General features: G+C 40.7%; 1 protein-coding gene across 3 annotated transcripts in view; it reads right to left on the bottom strand.

The window, feature by feature from the left end:
* arhgef3 (Rho guanine nucleotide exchange factor (GEF) 3) overlaps window positions 1–12,156 on the bottom strand; it is a 301,914-nt gene extending 289,758 nt beyond the window's left edge. Inside the window, exon 1 of one of the 3 annotated variants that reach the window (XM_048606689.1) lies at window positions 11,920–12,156. In XM_048606689.1, coding sequence (XP_048462646.1) covers window positions 11,920–11,954 — 35 coding nt within the window. In that variant the 5' untranslated portion in view covers window positions 11,955–12,156. Of the gene's footprint in view, window positions 1–10,977; window positions 10,993–11,489; window positions 11,568–11,919 lie in introns of those variants that run through there. The other 2 variants (XM_048606690.1, XM_048606691.1) reach the window with 2 other exon arrangements.
* Between the last annotated feature and the right edge of the window lie 3,117 nt (window positions 12,157–15,273).

The following is a 15,273-nucleotide window of genomic DNA, read 5'->3' on the forward strand; positions in this document are numbered from 1 at the left end:
TAGACAATGGAGTAGTGCATTTCATATTTTTCCTAAAATTGGCATTTTATGGATTGTTAATTCCACGCACTCAACTGAACTAGAATTTGTAGCATTGTGGTCTTTAGAATGGTGATGGTGAGGAAATACAAATTATTGAAATAAAACAGAAAGCCATACCATAACATAAATGACAATCTTTGGAGTATTTCAAAACAAAGATGGCTGATGTTACATTTGGAATGACAATGTTGGACTTACTGGGGAAAGAAATGGTAAATGAGTGAATTTCATGCTTTGTCAAACATGTTAATTTAAAGACCATTTCAAGTTAGTGGAAAACTCCATTCATCAATCTGTTCTCGAAGATGACTGAGGTACAATATGAATCAAATCTGCAGAACTTCAAAAACGTTAGTTATTTAATGTGATAAGAACAGGGTCAGGGATCTCTCTTTATGGTTCAGTAAATTTAGCCAGCAATGTTCCTCCTTTATGAGAGTCTGTTACTCATTGAAACTAACCCAAAAGGGAGAGGAACGTAATTGGGAGCTTCAAAATTATTTGAAACTAGAAAATTAATATTCAGATGACTCATCCACTTCCCCTGTGTGCACAGGATTTTTAAATCCAAAATTCCAATAATGTGAATATTGTTGGAAACTGGACATTTTAAAACTTGACATTAAAATGAACAAACACTCACAAATACTTCCTTTGCTTTCTTTTCAGCTGTACAATGTAGTCTTACATGCCCAATATTATTCAGCAAAACAACTCACAAAAGGAAACCTCACTGAATAGCCAAAACTGTTACTATAACAACAGTAACAATAATCTCAAAGCTCAAATGAATATGCAACGAGACAGTGAAGAATCCTAATCCAGCTCTATGCCAGTGTCAATGAAGAGAGAAGTTATTGGTAAAATCTCAAAAGATTACATCTGGTACACCTTTACGGTTACATACTTAAGATACTTGCATTTTCTACCAGAATCTTTTCTTATAGAGTGTGCACAGCTACTAAAATAATGTCAAAAGCCTTTTTCAGTATTTGTAATCTGAACTGACCTAGTTAAACCTGAAATTACTGATTTTAAAGAATCTTTAAAAGAACTTTAATTGGTTCAAGTTCCAACTTCAAAAATAGATCATTCCTGATTTATTGGTGATGAATCTGTTGAAACAGAAATAGTTGCTTCTCTATTTCAGTTTATTTCAAGAACACTGCTTCATTCATTCATTCATCGAAAAACTGATATAACATGAATAATCATTCAATCGTTCATTTAAAGTGCAGTGTTTTCTCTCAAGCTGCTTCAACAATTCCTGGATACTTCTACTCATAACTGCACCATACGTCAGCACAGTAAACACATTCAGACTGCAGCACAGATGTGGTATCATATCATTCCACTGAGAATTTACAAACGCAGTTGGCCTAAAAATATAGAAGCCAGTCATTGAATTGAAAATCTCTTCCATCAGTTTTCTTGGCTTAAATTGTTTTTCCTTAAACTGTTCTCTCTCGTTATGGGTCCAGTCCCAAATTGGTGGTGACCACCAATACTTGGTCTAAACAGTAATTCTCCACATGAAGATGATCTAAGATTACAAAGGGATGTTTATCAATTGAGGCAATGGGCCGAGGAGTGGCAGACTGAGTTTAATGTGGATAAATGCGAGGTGATGCATTTTGGTAGGACAAACAAGGACAGGACTTGTACAGTTATTGGTGGGTCCCTGGGGAGTGTTGACGAACATAGAAACCTAGGGGTTCAGGTGCATAGTTCTTTGAAAGTTGCGTCACAGGTAGACAGGGTGATTGAGAAGGTTGAGTATAGCATTTGGGATGCATGTTGCAGTTTTACAGGACACTGGTGAAGCCACTTTTGGAACTGTGTACAGTTCTGTTCGTCTTTTCTAAGAAGGATATTATTAAATTGGAGAAGATACAGAAAAAATTTACAAGGATGTTACCGGGACTGGAGTGTTTGTGTTATAGGGAGAGGCTGGTTAGGCTGGGACATTTTCCACTGGAGCATAGGAGGTTGAGAAGTGATTTTATAGAAATTTATAAAATCTTGAGGGTCATAGATAAGGTGAATTGCAAAGGTCTTTTTCCTAGCATAGGGGAATTCAAAACTAGAAGACATATTTTTAAGGTGAGAAGAGAAAGATTTAAAAGGAACATAAGGGGCAACTTTTTAAACAGAGGATGGAATGAACTGCCAGAGGAATTGGTAGATGCGGATACAGTTACAACATATAATAGACATTTGGACAGGTACATGAATGGAAAAGGTTTAGAGGGAAATGAGCCAAATGAAGGTAAATGGGAGAGACAGTAGGAACTGCAGACGCTGGAGAATCCGAGACAACAACGTGCAGAGCTGGATGAACACAGCAGGCCAAGCAGCATCATAGGAGCAGAAAGGCTGACATTTCGGGCCTGGACCCTTCATCAGAAATGGGGGAGGGGAAGGAGTTTCTGAAATAAATAGGGAGAGAAGGGGAGGCGGATAGAAGATGGATAGAAAAGAAGATAGGTGGAGAGGAAACAAACAGGTCGAAGAGGCGGGGATGGAGCCAGTAAAGGTGAGTGTGGGTGGGGAGGAGATAGGTCAGTCCAGGGAGGACGGACAGGTCAAGGGAGCAGGATGAGGTTAGTAGGTAGGAGATGGGGGTGCGGCTTGAGGTGGGAGGAGGGGATAGGTGGGAGGAAGAACAGGTTAGGGAGGCGGGGACGAGCTGGACTGGTTTTGGGATGCGGTAGGGGGAGGGGAGATTTTGAAGCTTGTGAAATCCACATTGATACCATTGGGCTGCAGGGTTCCCAAGCGGAATATGAGTTGCTGTTCCTGCAACCTTCGGGTGGCATCGTTGTGGCAGTGCAGGAGGCCCAGGATGGACATGTCGTCTGAGGAATGGGAGGGGGAGTTGAAACAGTTCGCGACTGGGAGGTGTAGTTGTTTATTGCGAACTGAGCGTAGGTGTTCTGCAAAGCAGTCCCCAAGCCTCCGCTTTGTTTCCCCGATGTAGAGGAGGCCACAACGGGTACAGCGGATGCAGTATACCACATTAGCACATGTGCAGGTGAACATCTGCTTGACGTGGAAAGTCTTCTTGGGGCTTGGGATGGGGGTGAGGGAGGAGGTGTGGGGGCAGGTATAGCACTTCCTGCGGTTGCAGGGAAAAGTGCCGGGTGTGGTGGGGCTGGAGGGGAGTGTGGAGCGGACAAGGGAGTCACGGAGAGAGTGGTCCCTCCGGAAAGCAGATAAGGATTTCACAAGCTTCAAAATCTTCCCTCCCCGTACCGCATCCCAAAACCAGCCCAGCTCGTCCCCGCCTCCCTAACCTGTTCTTCCTCCCACCTATCCCCTCCTCCCACCTCAAGCCGCACCCCCATCTCCTACCTACTAACCTCATCCCGCCCCCTTGACCTGTCCGTCCTCCCTGGACTGACCTATCTCCTCCCTACCTCCCCACCTACACTCACCTTTACTGGCTACATCCCCGCCTCTTTGACCTGTCTGTTTCCTCTCCACCTATCTTCTCCTCTATCCATCTTCTATCCGCCTCCCCTTCTCTCCCTATATATTTCAGAACCCCCTTCCCCTCCCCCATTTCTGATGAAGGATCGAGGCCCGAAACATCAGCCTTCCTGCTCCTATGATGCTGCTTGGCCTGCTGTGTTCATCCAGCTCTGCACCTTGTTGTGAAGGTAAATGGGATTAGTTTAGTTTGGGAAACTTGGTCTGACTGGACGAGTCAGATCAAGGGGCCCGGTTCTGTGCTGTATGACTCTATGACTCTCCCAGATTGTCCTCAAACCTCAAGGAGTGCAGAATTAATGTCTTAGGTGGATCCTGAAGAACGTATGGAAATACAGTTCGCAACTTACACACATCTTGCTAACCATTGCAATGATAATAACTGACTTTCCTGTATCCTGGGGGTTGAAGTTTTATCAGCACCCATAATTGTGCCATTGTCATACTGGGTTCTGCCCTCACCTTATGATAGGTCTTCCTCTTCCCCTTTCCTGCCTCAACTGATGCCCTTTCCTTGTTTTGTTCTGTTCTAACTATAGTGTCACATCTGCAACTTCTTCTGGTTCCGATTGAAGATCATCAACCTACAATATTAACTGTTCTTCTCTCTCCACACATTCTGGTTGGCTTGCTGAGCATTTGCAGAAATTTCTCTTTCATTTCAACTTTGCAGCATCTGCAGAGTTTTCCTTTCCAGAATTAAAACTCTCACCCAGCCAGCACCATGATCATATAGACCGGACAGAAACTAAAGGCCAAAGGCAACAGTCTGTGGAGTGCCACTCAGAGGCTGACAAATTGCCTTACAGTATTCGTCCAAAATACAGAGGTGAAGCACATAAAATATGATGCTGGAAGTGGTTTCTAAAATCAACGATAGACCTGGGTAGTTTAGGAGCACGGTTTTCAAAATTCACTGGAAATTACAGTAAATGTTGAAAAGATTATTTTTTTTTTAAATGTAGGTTTTCCCCAAACTCTTCAGTCTTGCTACCACTTCAAAACCTCTCTCTTCAATCATGTCTAAAATTAATCTTTCTGATTTGTTTTACTATGAAAGAGCTGTGTTTAAAACTGTTAGAGGCCTAATCCTTTGCACATTTTACTGCATTTAAGTTTCATTCCATCAAAGGGGAAGGTAGGTATGAATGCATAAGGACACTAAATATACTTGGTCCTCAGGTTCTCAAGAATTCCTAATTTTGGAACTGAGTTTTTTTGTGTTTCAACTTTGACTCAGATGAGTGTCATAACTTTTGCAAACTGGAGGCAAATGCAACATGATGAAATCTCCAGGAATACATTTAACCATAGGTAGCAACATTCAGGAGCCTCATATCAATTAAATTTGGAGGATGGGGAGGGTTCAATCAATAGTATGGTGAAACTGAATCACAGGTACTTTGGTTGGGAATCACTGATAATGATCGGTGCTTGGTCAATTTATGATTGAAGGGTTAAAGAAGTAGGGTTACTCTCGGCCATTTCAAACAGAAGAAAAACATTGTGGACCTTGGGTGTTGAGTGATTGATCTAGTCATTCCACCCCTTCAATTGGGAACATGAACCAAAGCTTATTTTTCTACTTACCTTCTCCTTAATAAATTTAGATCATAAATGCATTTAAGGAAATCTTAGGTTCAATTCTAGGCCTATGCCAGATACAACAATGGGATGTTATATTTAGGGTCAGCAATCCCATTCTAATATGGATATTGGTTCAGAGACAATGACTTTCCTGTACAAGGATGCCTCTATTTGTTTCTCATTTTCATGCCTACGGAAAATTGGGCTCGATCTTAACTCAAGGAGTGAGACTGCTGTAACGTGGAAACTGTGGTAATTTCTCTCAAATCCTGAAGATGTGTGTATACATGACTCAAACATCCAATGATAAAAAGCAGGATAAAACCAAAAACAGCATTTCCACTATAAACAAGCAGTTTGGAACACAGCAAGGGAGTTTACTTGAGACATTTGCTGCACACAACAATGTTTGCTCAAATTCTTAGGAGATAACTCTCTTTGTACTCTTAAGCGTTACCTTTCAATACTAATTTTAGTTTTGCTCGAGGTCCACTAAAGCTACAGAACTCTAAATATCTAAATTGACTGAAATGGACTCAGATGAACATCTGTAATCCAGATATTTGTATAATTTAAAATTCCACTTATGTTTCTCATTTGTAATCATAATTCTGTGCCAGAGTGATAAAATGGTTAAAATATTGGCTTAAACTTTCAGTCACACAGTTCCAGGAAATATTGTGACTAAATAATTTCAAGCAGGTTCTCACACAAATGTTCAACTATTTCCATACCCTCAATTGTGATTGTATGCTCACTCCTTCCCATCAACAATATATTCAGATATGTAAAATTGTAATGTTCAGAATAATGTTTAACCATTCATGCTTCTTTCAAATAAGATTTTTTGCAATATTTTGTTGTTGTCCTATGGATGTTCATCTCAACATTCTCTGTAACCAAGGTTAATCAGAGTCCGGAATGGTTGTACCAGACTCTGGTTTTTTACAGCTCTGAATTTGAAATTTCAAAATGTATATGTTCTGTAAATAATTTTCTTCTTCTGCACACACTATTCAGTTCCACAGCATAAAAATTGGCATCATAAACTCCATTATAAACAATAGCTGTACACACAAATCATAGGAGCAAGCAGCCTAAGGTAGGATACAGCATCAAATTAGATTCTGAAATCAAGTAACCAATCCCAACCATGGCTGAGGGGTCAACAGCAATCAGACTGGCTCAATCTGCCACTAGTGTCAGTAGACTAAATTAATAGTGCAACATTTGACTTGAGAGTGAGGTAGTTACTAGATGAAGCCACGATCATTACTGGAAATAAAGGTAAAACATTAAACTCAGGTCTTGTAAGCATTTTCCCGTGGGTGTAAAAAGTTCTTATGGCACATTTTGGAAAGGGAGACACAATGAGTTTAGTAAATTGCACAGCTACACGTAAACTCATAAAAGTCATTTAAAATATGAGAGAGAGAGTTCTTCTGAAGGTTTCTGTATGAAACTGCAGAGTTAAGGGAGAATAATCAAAAGCAGTTTACTGTTAAGAACAAACCATACAAAAACAAGTCAGAGATTGTACTGAACATTGATAGATGATCATTGCAAATCCCAAGTATTATATAAATAATTGAATTTGATCAATGCGAGAACTGTGGCTCTACTCTGTCAGCCAACCTCTGGACAAAATCCAGGAAAAATGGCACTTTTTTGGCAGGGGATGGGACAAGTGTAGACATAAGGCACTATGACTTGTAACTTAATGTCTATAAGAGGAAGTGGAACAAATCAAGCTGTCTAAATGATTATTTCCTATTCTACATTTTCATCATCTTAATAATTCTGGCCCTTCATATTAGTAAGGGAGAAATATTTTACAGTCAAATTTTGAATTTTAATCTCATTCAGTATGTTAATGGACAAGTAATTCAGGAGGCCCAAAGTGGTAATGTAGGAATTCCAAACTCATCATGGCCATTTCGGAACTTAGATTCAGTTTAAAGAAAAAAATAAACTGATAACAGTAAAAGCAACCAAGCTAAATTCATAGACATGCAAACTCAGCATCTATTCCCATGCTAAGCCAAACTTTTGAAATCGATATTCAATTGTTTGAAATAGTTTTCCACTTCACCGTTTATAAAACCACAATCTCCGACTGTTGCTGAGACCCTAATCAATATAACAGTGCAGCCAGCTTCTCTACTTTCACTATTCCATCTACTTGAGAACTTCAAAACTCCCATCCTTCCTATATAACTTTGGTACGGAAGACTCACCGGTTCTCTGTGCTCAGTGAATTGACTTCAAGACCCATATACTCACTTTCAAATTCTCTAAGAACCCAGAGTACTGAAGAAGTCATACCAGACTCAGAACCTTAACTCTGTTTCTCTCTCCATGGATACTGCCAAGCTACTGAGTTTCTCTAGCATTCTTTGTGTTTAATCTTACCTACCAAGTTAGGAAGAGACCCTCCAATTACCCAGAATGGGGGAGGCACAGATGTGGGACATGCTGATGGCATCTGAATGCCACCCTCTGCTCTTGCCTCCGACCACTTCTCCCTGTGATCCCAACCCCACGAGGAGCAAAAGAAAAGACCTACATTCACCCCATTAGATGTCCCAAGGAATACAATTTGACCTTCGTTTTTGAAGGTCGGAAGCTGCTAGCCTGTAATTGATCGGTAGTTTCTGGGAAACTGTGTTGCTATAGTCAAAGCGTGTGCTAAATCAAAATACTCACCTAAGTTTGTCTTGCAGCTCTTAACAAATTGATTGGTGTGTGATCAATCAAGCTTTTTTGTAGTAGGTGGTGGCAGGTTAATCGACACCTAACATATCCACCGCATCATTAATCCGAAAATGGGAAAATCACAGCCATATTTTTCATCCCCCTATTGTCCTATTTACTGCTTCCTGCACTGCCATCACCCCACTGTCAGCTCTTTTTGCTGTCTCCTCCATACCTTTAGAAATCTCCTGCAATGCATTCCTTTAGGCCATGCCTTCCATTTCTCTCCTCAACCTTTTAGCTCTTTCTTTTCTGCTCTGCATCCAGATTTTTTCCTTGTTTAGTACTCAAGGGCAATTTCTTTAACACAAGAGGTATATATATAAAGGCCAATTGTTGTTGTGGAGGAAAAAGAACAGGAATTTCATCAACTCAGCGCAAGGTAAGTTTTAAAATTAATTTATACAGTTCAGGGTATTCAATTTTTGACAGTTTATGGCAAGTAAACTACTTTGTAGTTTGATTATTGACTGATAAGATATATTCCAATAATCAAAAATGTACCTAAGAGAATCTTAAAAAAAACATTTCAGCAAGAAAAGACTGACAGTCCATGCCAGGCTTTCTCTGCCAATGCCAGGAAGTGAGAGCTTACACCCAGCTATTGTTTAATAGCAAAGCCTTGGCCAAAAGTTGAGTTGTTATACCACTGAGTTTTGCCGAGACTCCAGTCAAGCACACTAAGCTGTGCAGCAATACCATGATTCAGAGTTACTGACACGCTATTTTAAAGAAGACACAAAATTCGAACATTCGATGAGAAAACACCTATTCATTCTTGATCCATTCATGATTTTGAAAAATGCCGGACACAATGTTATTTGAAGTTACCAGTTTCCTTTTATTTTCAAAGCCTATAACAACATATATCTGCTATCCATCCATGTTTTTTGTTTGGTCAGTGATTTGACTTACACGGTGGAATCTAGAACATGCACCTCATGTATTGACCCTGCACATCCACTGCTCTGCAACCTTTCTTACCAGGGATAGAGGGGGCTGGAGAAACAACAGCCTGGGAGGGAGACGCTATGGGAGTGTATGCTAATGGCATGGGAGGGAGGAGAACAAAAGGGTTGAGATTGTGAAGACGTGGAGGATGGGATGGGTGGGGGTGTATGCAGGGGAGGGGCAGAAAACATGGAAGGGATGGGGTGGGACAGTACGTGCAGGTGAGGAAGGGGGACAGAATGGGAGGAAAGGGCAGCATAATGAGAAGCTGGGCAGTTTGGGAGGTATGGAATGGGGAATGGGTGGCAGTAGAGAGAATGAAAGGAATGATGTGGGTGTGGCTAGAGGAAGAAGCTATGGGGCAGATAGATGGCATGGGAGTTAAAAGATATACAATTCAATAAAGATACTATTTTCACCACAAATATTTTTTAGATCTCTGCAAATTAAAATTAAAAATCTGGAATTAAAAGCAGATTTAATTGAATAACACGAATGTCTACATAGACAATTATCATTTCCAATATTTAGTTCTTTTTTTACAGATATTAATTCTCATTTTAACAAATTGTTAATTTAAAGATCTCTAAAACAAACTTACAGGTTAATTCTTTCCTCCTGCACAATTCATTTTAATTATTCATATCTGAGAATATCATTTCTCCCCTCAAGCTGATCCCACATTCCTCATCTCCCCTTCCTTCACAACATCTAGTATGAAATTAGAATAACTTGAGGGCTCCACAAACATTAGTGTTGATGTCTGCAGTATCTGCATCAATAACATGTTGTAAACCTCAGTATGGATATGATTATTATTGTTACATTGCCTTATATCATGTTGTTAATGTAAAATGTTCCAAAATGCTTCATAATCAAACACAATTTGACAGTGAGCCACTTCAGAGATATTAAGGCAGGTGGCTGAAGCCTTGGTCAAAGAGGTCAGTTTTGTGGCATTTCTCAAAGGACAAAAGCAAGGTAGAGATGGAGGCAGAGAGGTTTAGGGAAGGATTTCTAGAGCTTTGGACCAAAGACACAATCAGCAATGAACATAAAGAATGCTCAGATTTGAAGGAGTACAGATAAGCTGGGGTCTATAGAATAGGAGGTGATTACATTGTTGGAGCAAGGCAAAACTGTGGAGAGATTTGAAATCATGGGTGAGAATTTTAAAAGCTATGTGTTTTTCCACTAAGGATGTCAGTGAGGGCATAGTTAACGGGCGAACAGAACTTGCTGTGGAATCAAATTAATGGAGGGTGCAATAAGGGAGGTTGACCAGGAATGCAATTTTGAAATAATTACCCCTGGATCTAACCAAGATGAGGGGCTCAACAGATGAGCTGAGGCCGGCCTCACACAAATTTTACTCAAAGCAAGTACGATTGAGAAATCAACAATTATATGGAATATGGCCATCAGTGCATTGAGTACAGGAGTTGGGAGGCTATGTTGCAGCTGTACAGGATATTGGTTAGGCCACTTGTGGAATACTGCATTCAGTTCTGGTCTCCCTACTATAGGAAAAATGTTGTGAAACTTGAAAGGGTACAGAAAAGATTTACAAGAATGTTGCCAGGGTTGGAGGGTTTGAGCCACAGGGAGAAGTTCAATAAGCTGGGACTAAATTTTCCCAGCGCACGAAGTTGAGGAGTGACCTTATAGAGGTTAATAAAATCATAAGGAGCATGGATAGGGTGAATAGTCAAGGTCTTTTCCCCAGGGTAGGGGAGTTCAAAACTAGATAGCATAGGTTTAATGTGAGAGGGTAAAGATTTATAAGAGACCTAAGGGGCAGCCTTTTCATGCAGAGTGTGGTGCGCATATGGAATGATCTGCCAGAGGAAATGGTGGAGGCTGGTACAATTACAACGTTTAAATGTCATCTGGATGGGTATATGAATAGGAAGGATTTAGAGTCAAATGCTGGCAAAGGGACTTGATTAATTTAGAATATCTGGTCGGCATGGACAAGTTGGACAGAGAAGTCTGTTTCTATGTTGTACATTTCTATGACTCTACGCAATTTGAATTCAATAAAAATCTGGAATTAAGTCTAATTATGATACGATACCATTGCGATTGTCAGGAAAAAAAAACCCATCTGGTTCACTAATGTCCTTTACGGAAGGAAACTGCTATCCGTACCTGGTTTGGCCTATATGTGACTCCAGACCCACAGCAATGCAGTTGATTCTTAACTGCTCTCTCGACAATTAGGGATGGGCAATAAATGCCGGTCCAGCCAGCGACACCCACATCCCGTGAATGAATATACCAAAACAGAATGCTTCCCTGTCAGAAATTCCGAATCTATTACAGAGCAACCTTGAAACCATACGTCCCGCTGGTCCACATTGTACCCTCGACACACATTTACAGTTTATTTATTTAGGTTAAAGCGTCACTAGATCTCTGCCTTCCATGAAGTTTTCTTTCTGAATTTAGTGAAGCGTGGAAACAAACTTTGGAGAGTCATCTCAGCAAAATATTAATAATTAACACAAAACCGGATCCCTTTAAAGCACAGGGAAAGAGGACCTTGTATTTTAGGGGAGCACATGCTCCGAAACTGAAAATGTTAATTTGAACGGTGTACTTAAGTTCCACATATTTCCTTGTTCGACTGAACGAGCCTGGGTTTCCCAGTCAAAACGTACCTAAATTCGGGATGAACACAGAACATTCCTCCCGGCCCGGGTAGAATCAGCCAGTCATAGAATTACATTGGGAATGATGCCTGGAAGAAGGGAAAACCGGGTCTTTTCAAGCCTTCATGTTAAAATGTGGCTGGCAATGATCGCCAGCCAATTCTAGGCTGAAGGCAATTCCTAGTCTCAGCCAGTCATATGATCCAGGCTGGAAAGCAGATCGAACAGCAATGACTGAAAGACACAGTGAAAAGAGAAGCCCGGCCCACATCAGCAACCATCCAGCAAACCGTGTTTTCAGCAATATGTCATGATGTCACTCTAAGTCAGTCCTAACGGGTTTGGTAATGCCTTGTTTTAAAGCTAACTGGCAGCAAGCAGGCATACAGGTTCAACTACATTTCACTGAATGTCATTGAGACTGAAAGAAGCAAACTACCTGGAAACGTCATGCTTGGAGTTTACAGTTTGCATGTGATGGATTACAGAGGCTGGGACACAAACCAGAAGATTTCAATCAGTCCGGCTCCCGCTCTTCCTGCTCGTGTCTACGAGGCCGGCCTGCAGGAAACTTCCAACAAGAATCCCAACTTTTACGTTCTCTTTCGACTCGAACCGACCGCCGTGTTTTAAGCAACTTCCCTTCTTCCGAACCTGGGACATAGCCTGCGCCTCGGTATTGGTTTAACGCCTTGTCCGTTTCCCGGAGCGCAGCTGCCAGCTCCACCCACTGCCACTGCCACTTCTCAGAAAAACGTGGAATGAAACTTCATTTAAGTTCGTGTAGTCTAAAAACTGAACACTTGTACACCCACAAAGGTTGCAAAGGCGTCAATAAAACCTACTGAACTCCTTACTGCACTTCCCCGTTTGCAAACTTATAACGGTGCAGCATTCAGGGCTTCTTTTGTGCACGCGAAATATTTTGGTGTTTGGTTTTAAATCATTACATTAATCCACACCGATAAGCAGCACGAACTTTCCCAGATATTTCATATTGTTCACAACTACAAAACAAAAATTGTGGAAAAACAGGTAAACAAAGAACAGCCGCAACATTATTCTCTTTCTGAAGCAGATCTGTTCTGTGTGGTCCATTCAGCAGTTTGCTACATCCTGAATTGTCTAATTTCTGTTAAATTTTGTAAATAAAGATTCATATCCCTGTGTCCATGAACTTGACCCAATGTTTTGGACTTGTTTCTTCGGATTTTTATTAACTTTGATTCTTATACGCCTTTAATGTAGACACGGTCCTGGTGGAGGAGGGACCTAAGAAGATCTAGAAGTGAGGGATCAGAAGTAGCAAAGAGGTCTTTAAGCAGAGAGTTCCAGAGAACAACGAGTACTGAGCCAGAATGTAAAGATGTGCTGAGGTCATGAATGGATTTGTACAGAAGAATGACAATTTGAATGGATTGAATTAGGGACTAAGGAGGAAACAGAAGTTGGCAAAGACAGGGCTGATGGCTTAAGTGGAGCCTATTCTGGAGGTATGGACACACTGGAAAGCATGTTAAAAGTCCACAAAAAGAGCTTTAGAAAAAGGAGAATCTGGAAGCAATAACACCATAATTTAGTGTTTTACTGGCTCAGGATGTAGAGTTTGATATTCTGGAGGTACATTCCCAGAAACTGAATCGGGGAATGATTTTCTACCTCAACCTCAGAACAAAAGCGATTAAGTGCTTCAGCCAATGATCAGCCAAAGGGAGACTGTGTCAGCAATAGAGTAAAACTATTGCAAGGAGCTAAGTAAGATGTTTTCAGTTTCATGATGTTCAATTGCAAGTGTTTCTGGCTAACTTGTGACTTGATTCTTGACTTTGAGAGTATGACAATTGGAATCGCTCAAAGATGGTGGTTAGTTAGGAGTGGGTGTTATCAGTATATATAGGAACAGACCCAAGTCTATAGGTAATGTCACTGGATGACATGTATGTCAATGAAAAGAAGCAGGCAGATGGAGGAGCTTGGGTATTCCAGAACTGATTGTGCCTATGCCGCATTATTACAGTGGTGCCATCTTTTTAGTGGGAAATGGAAAAGGGGAAAAAGCCTTTAATTTAGTTGAACATTTTTCTCCAAATAAAGCCTGAGTATCAAGGGAAAAGGAGAACCAATCTCAACTAAAATATTGCTACATTGGAAGATCAGAGCTGACACACATTCATATAGCAAACTAATGGGGAAAGCAAAATACAACCAACCTGTGAAACTGAGAGTGTATGCTGTGATGCATCAGATCGAGCATTAGGTCTCGAAAAATCAACATGAAAGTAGCTTGCATTCTAGGTTAGAAATATTGTGATCAAGCTCCATAATGTTGGAGTTTGATATGAAGACTAGGATCATTAGAAGCAGATGATGTAGCCTAGCTTAAAATATTAATTTCCATGAAAGCAATAATGGTAGCTGAACACAATAACCCATGTTCTCATGTATTTCTTAAGTTGGCAGACCATACCTCTAATACCAAAACATGAAAAACCAATCTATGCTCACATCCAGGTTTGGGCTGATATGTGCCAAGAATATTCCTGACACACAAGAGCCAGGCAATGATCATCTCCAATAAGAGAGAATATGACCATCACCCCTTGACACTCAATTGCATTACCATTGATGAATCCCTCTCTATTACCCTCCTAGGGTTTACTGTTAACCACAGAAACTGATTTGGACCAGCCATATACATATTGCGATTTCAAGAGCAGGTCAGAGGCTAAGAATCCCTAAGTGAGTAACTCACCTTCTGACTCCCCAATGCCTGTCCACCATTGCAAGGCACAAGTCAGGATATACTTCCCACTTGCCTGGATGAGTGCATTGGCATTTGTGTTGCATGAAAATCTCTCCCTAACAGGTTTTGTGGGTACTTACACCAAATCGTCTGCAGTGATTCAGGAAGACATCTCACTGCCACTTTCTCAAGAGCAAGAACGGATGGGCAATAAATGCTGGCCCAGCCAGTTACACCCACATCCCATGAATGGATAAAAAAGAATTCTCACCTTTAACATTCTAGGGATATCCATTTACCGGAAACGTAATTAGACCAACCACATAAAATGCTGTGCGTGTAAGAGCAGCTCATCAGCAAATGTCTCACCTTCTAATTTTCAAAAGCCTTTCTACCAATCACAATGTGTTAGTTAAGAGTGTGATGGATTAATCTCCAGTTGTCAAGATGAGTGCAATTCTACAACACTGTAGAAAATCAACAGCATCCGGGTAAATCAATTCTTATTTGGCATCCCATTCACCACCTTAAACATTCAATCCTTTCACCACTCGTAAGCTGCAGCTGCAGCGTGTATAATTTACATGACACCAAGATGTCACCTGTTAAACTCACAGCCTATACCATCTAGAAAGGTGTTCCATATAATTTCAATATTCACTGAATGACAATCAAGTCCCATATTCATCACATGATGTAATATATGTGTAATATTATAAACAATTACACAATCTTTTGATAATAAGTTTGAAGATTTTTTTAATAAATCAATAATCAAGACTGACACACTCACTGCATTGGATTGCAAAGCTTCTAAAAGGCTTTGCAATCCGATTTTCTGCAAAACAGACTTGCTGTACACTTTCAAAGGAGGTGACAAATCTGTTAACTGATGTAGTAGAGATAGTAGGAACTGCAGATGCTGGAGAATCCGAGACAACAAGGTGCAGGGCTGGATGAACACAGCAGGCCAAGCAGCATCATAGGAGCAGAGAGGCTGACGTTTCGGGCCTAGACCCTTCATCAGAAAAGGGGGAGGGGAAGGGGGTT

This window comes from Rhincodon typus, chromosome 16 (assembly GCF_021869965.1).
Source record: "Rhincodon typus isolate 14 chromosome 16, sRhiTyp1.1, whole genome shotgun sequence".
NCBI lineage: Eukaryota > Metazoa > Chordata > Chondrichthyes > Orectolobiformes > Rhincodontidae > Rhincodon > Rhincodon typus.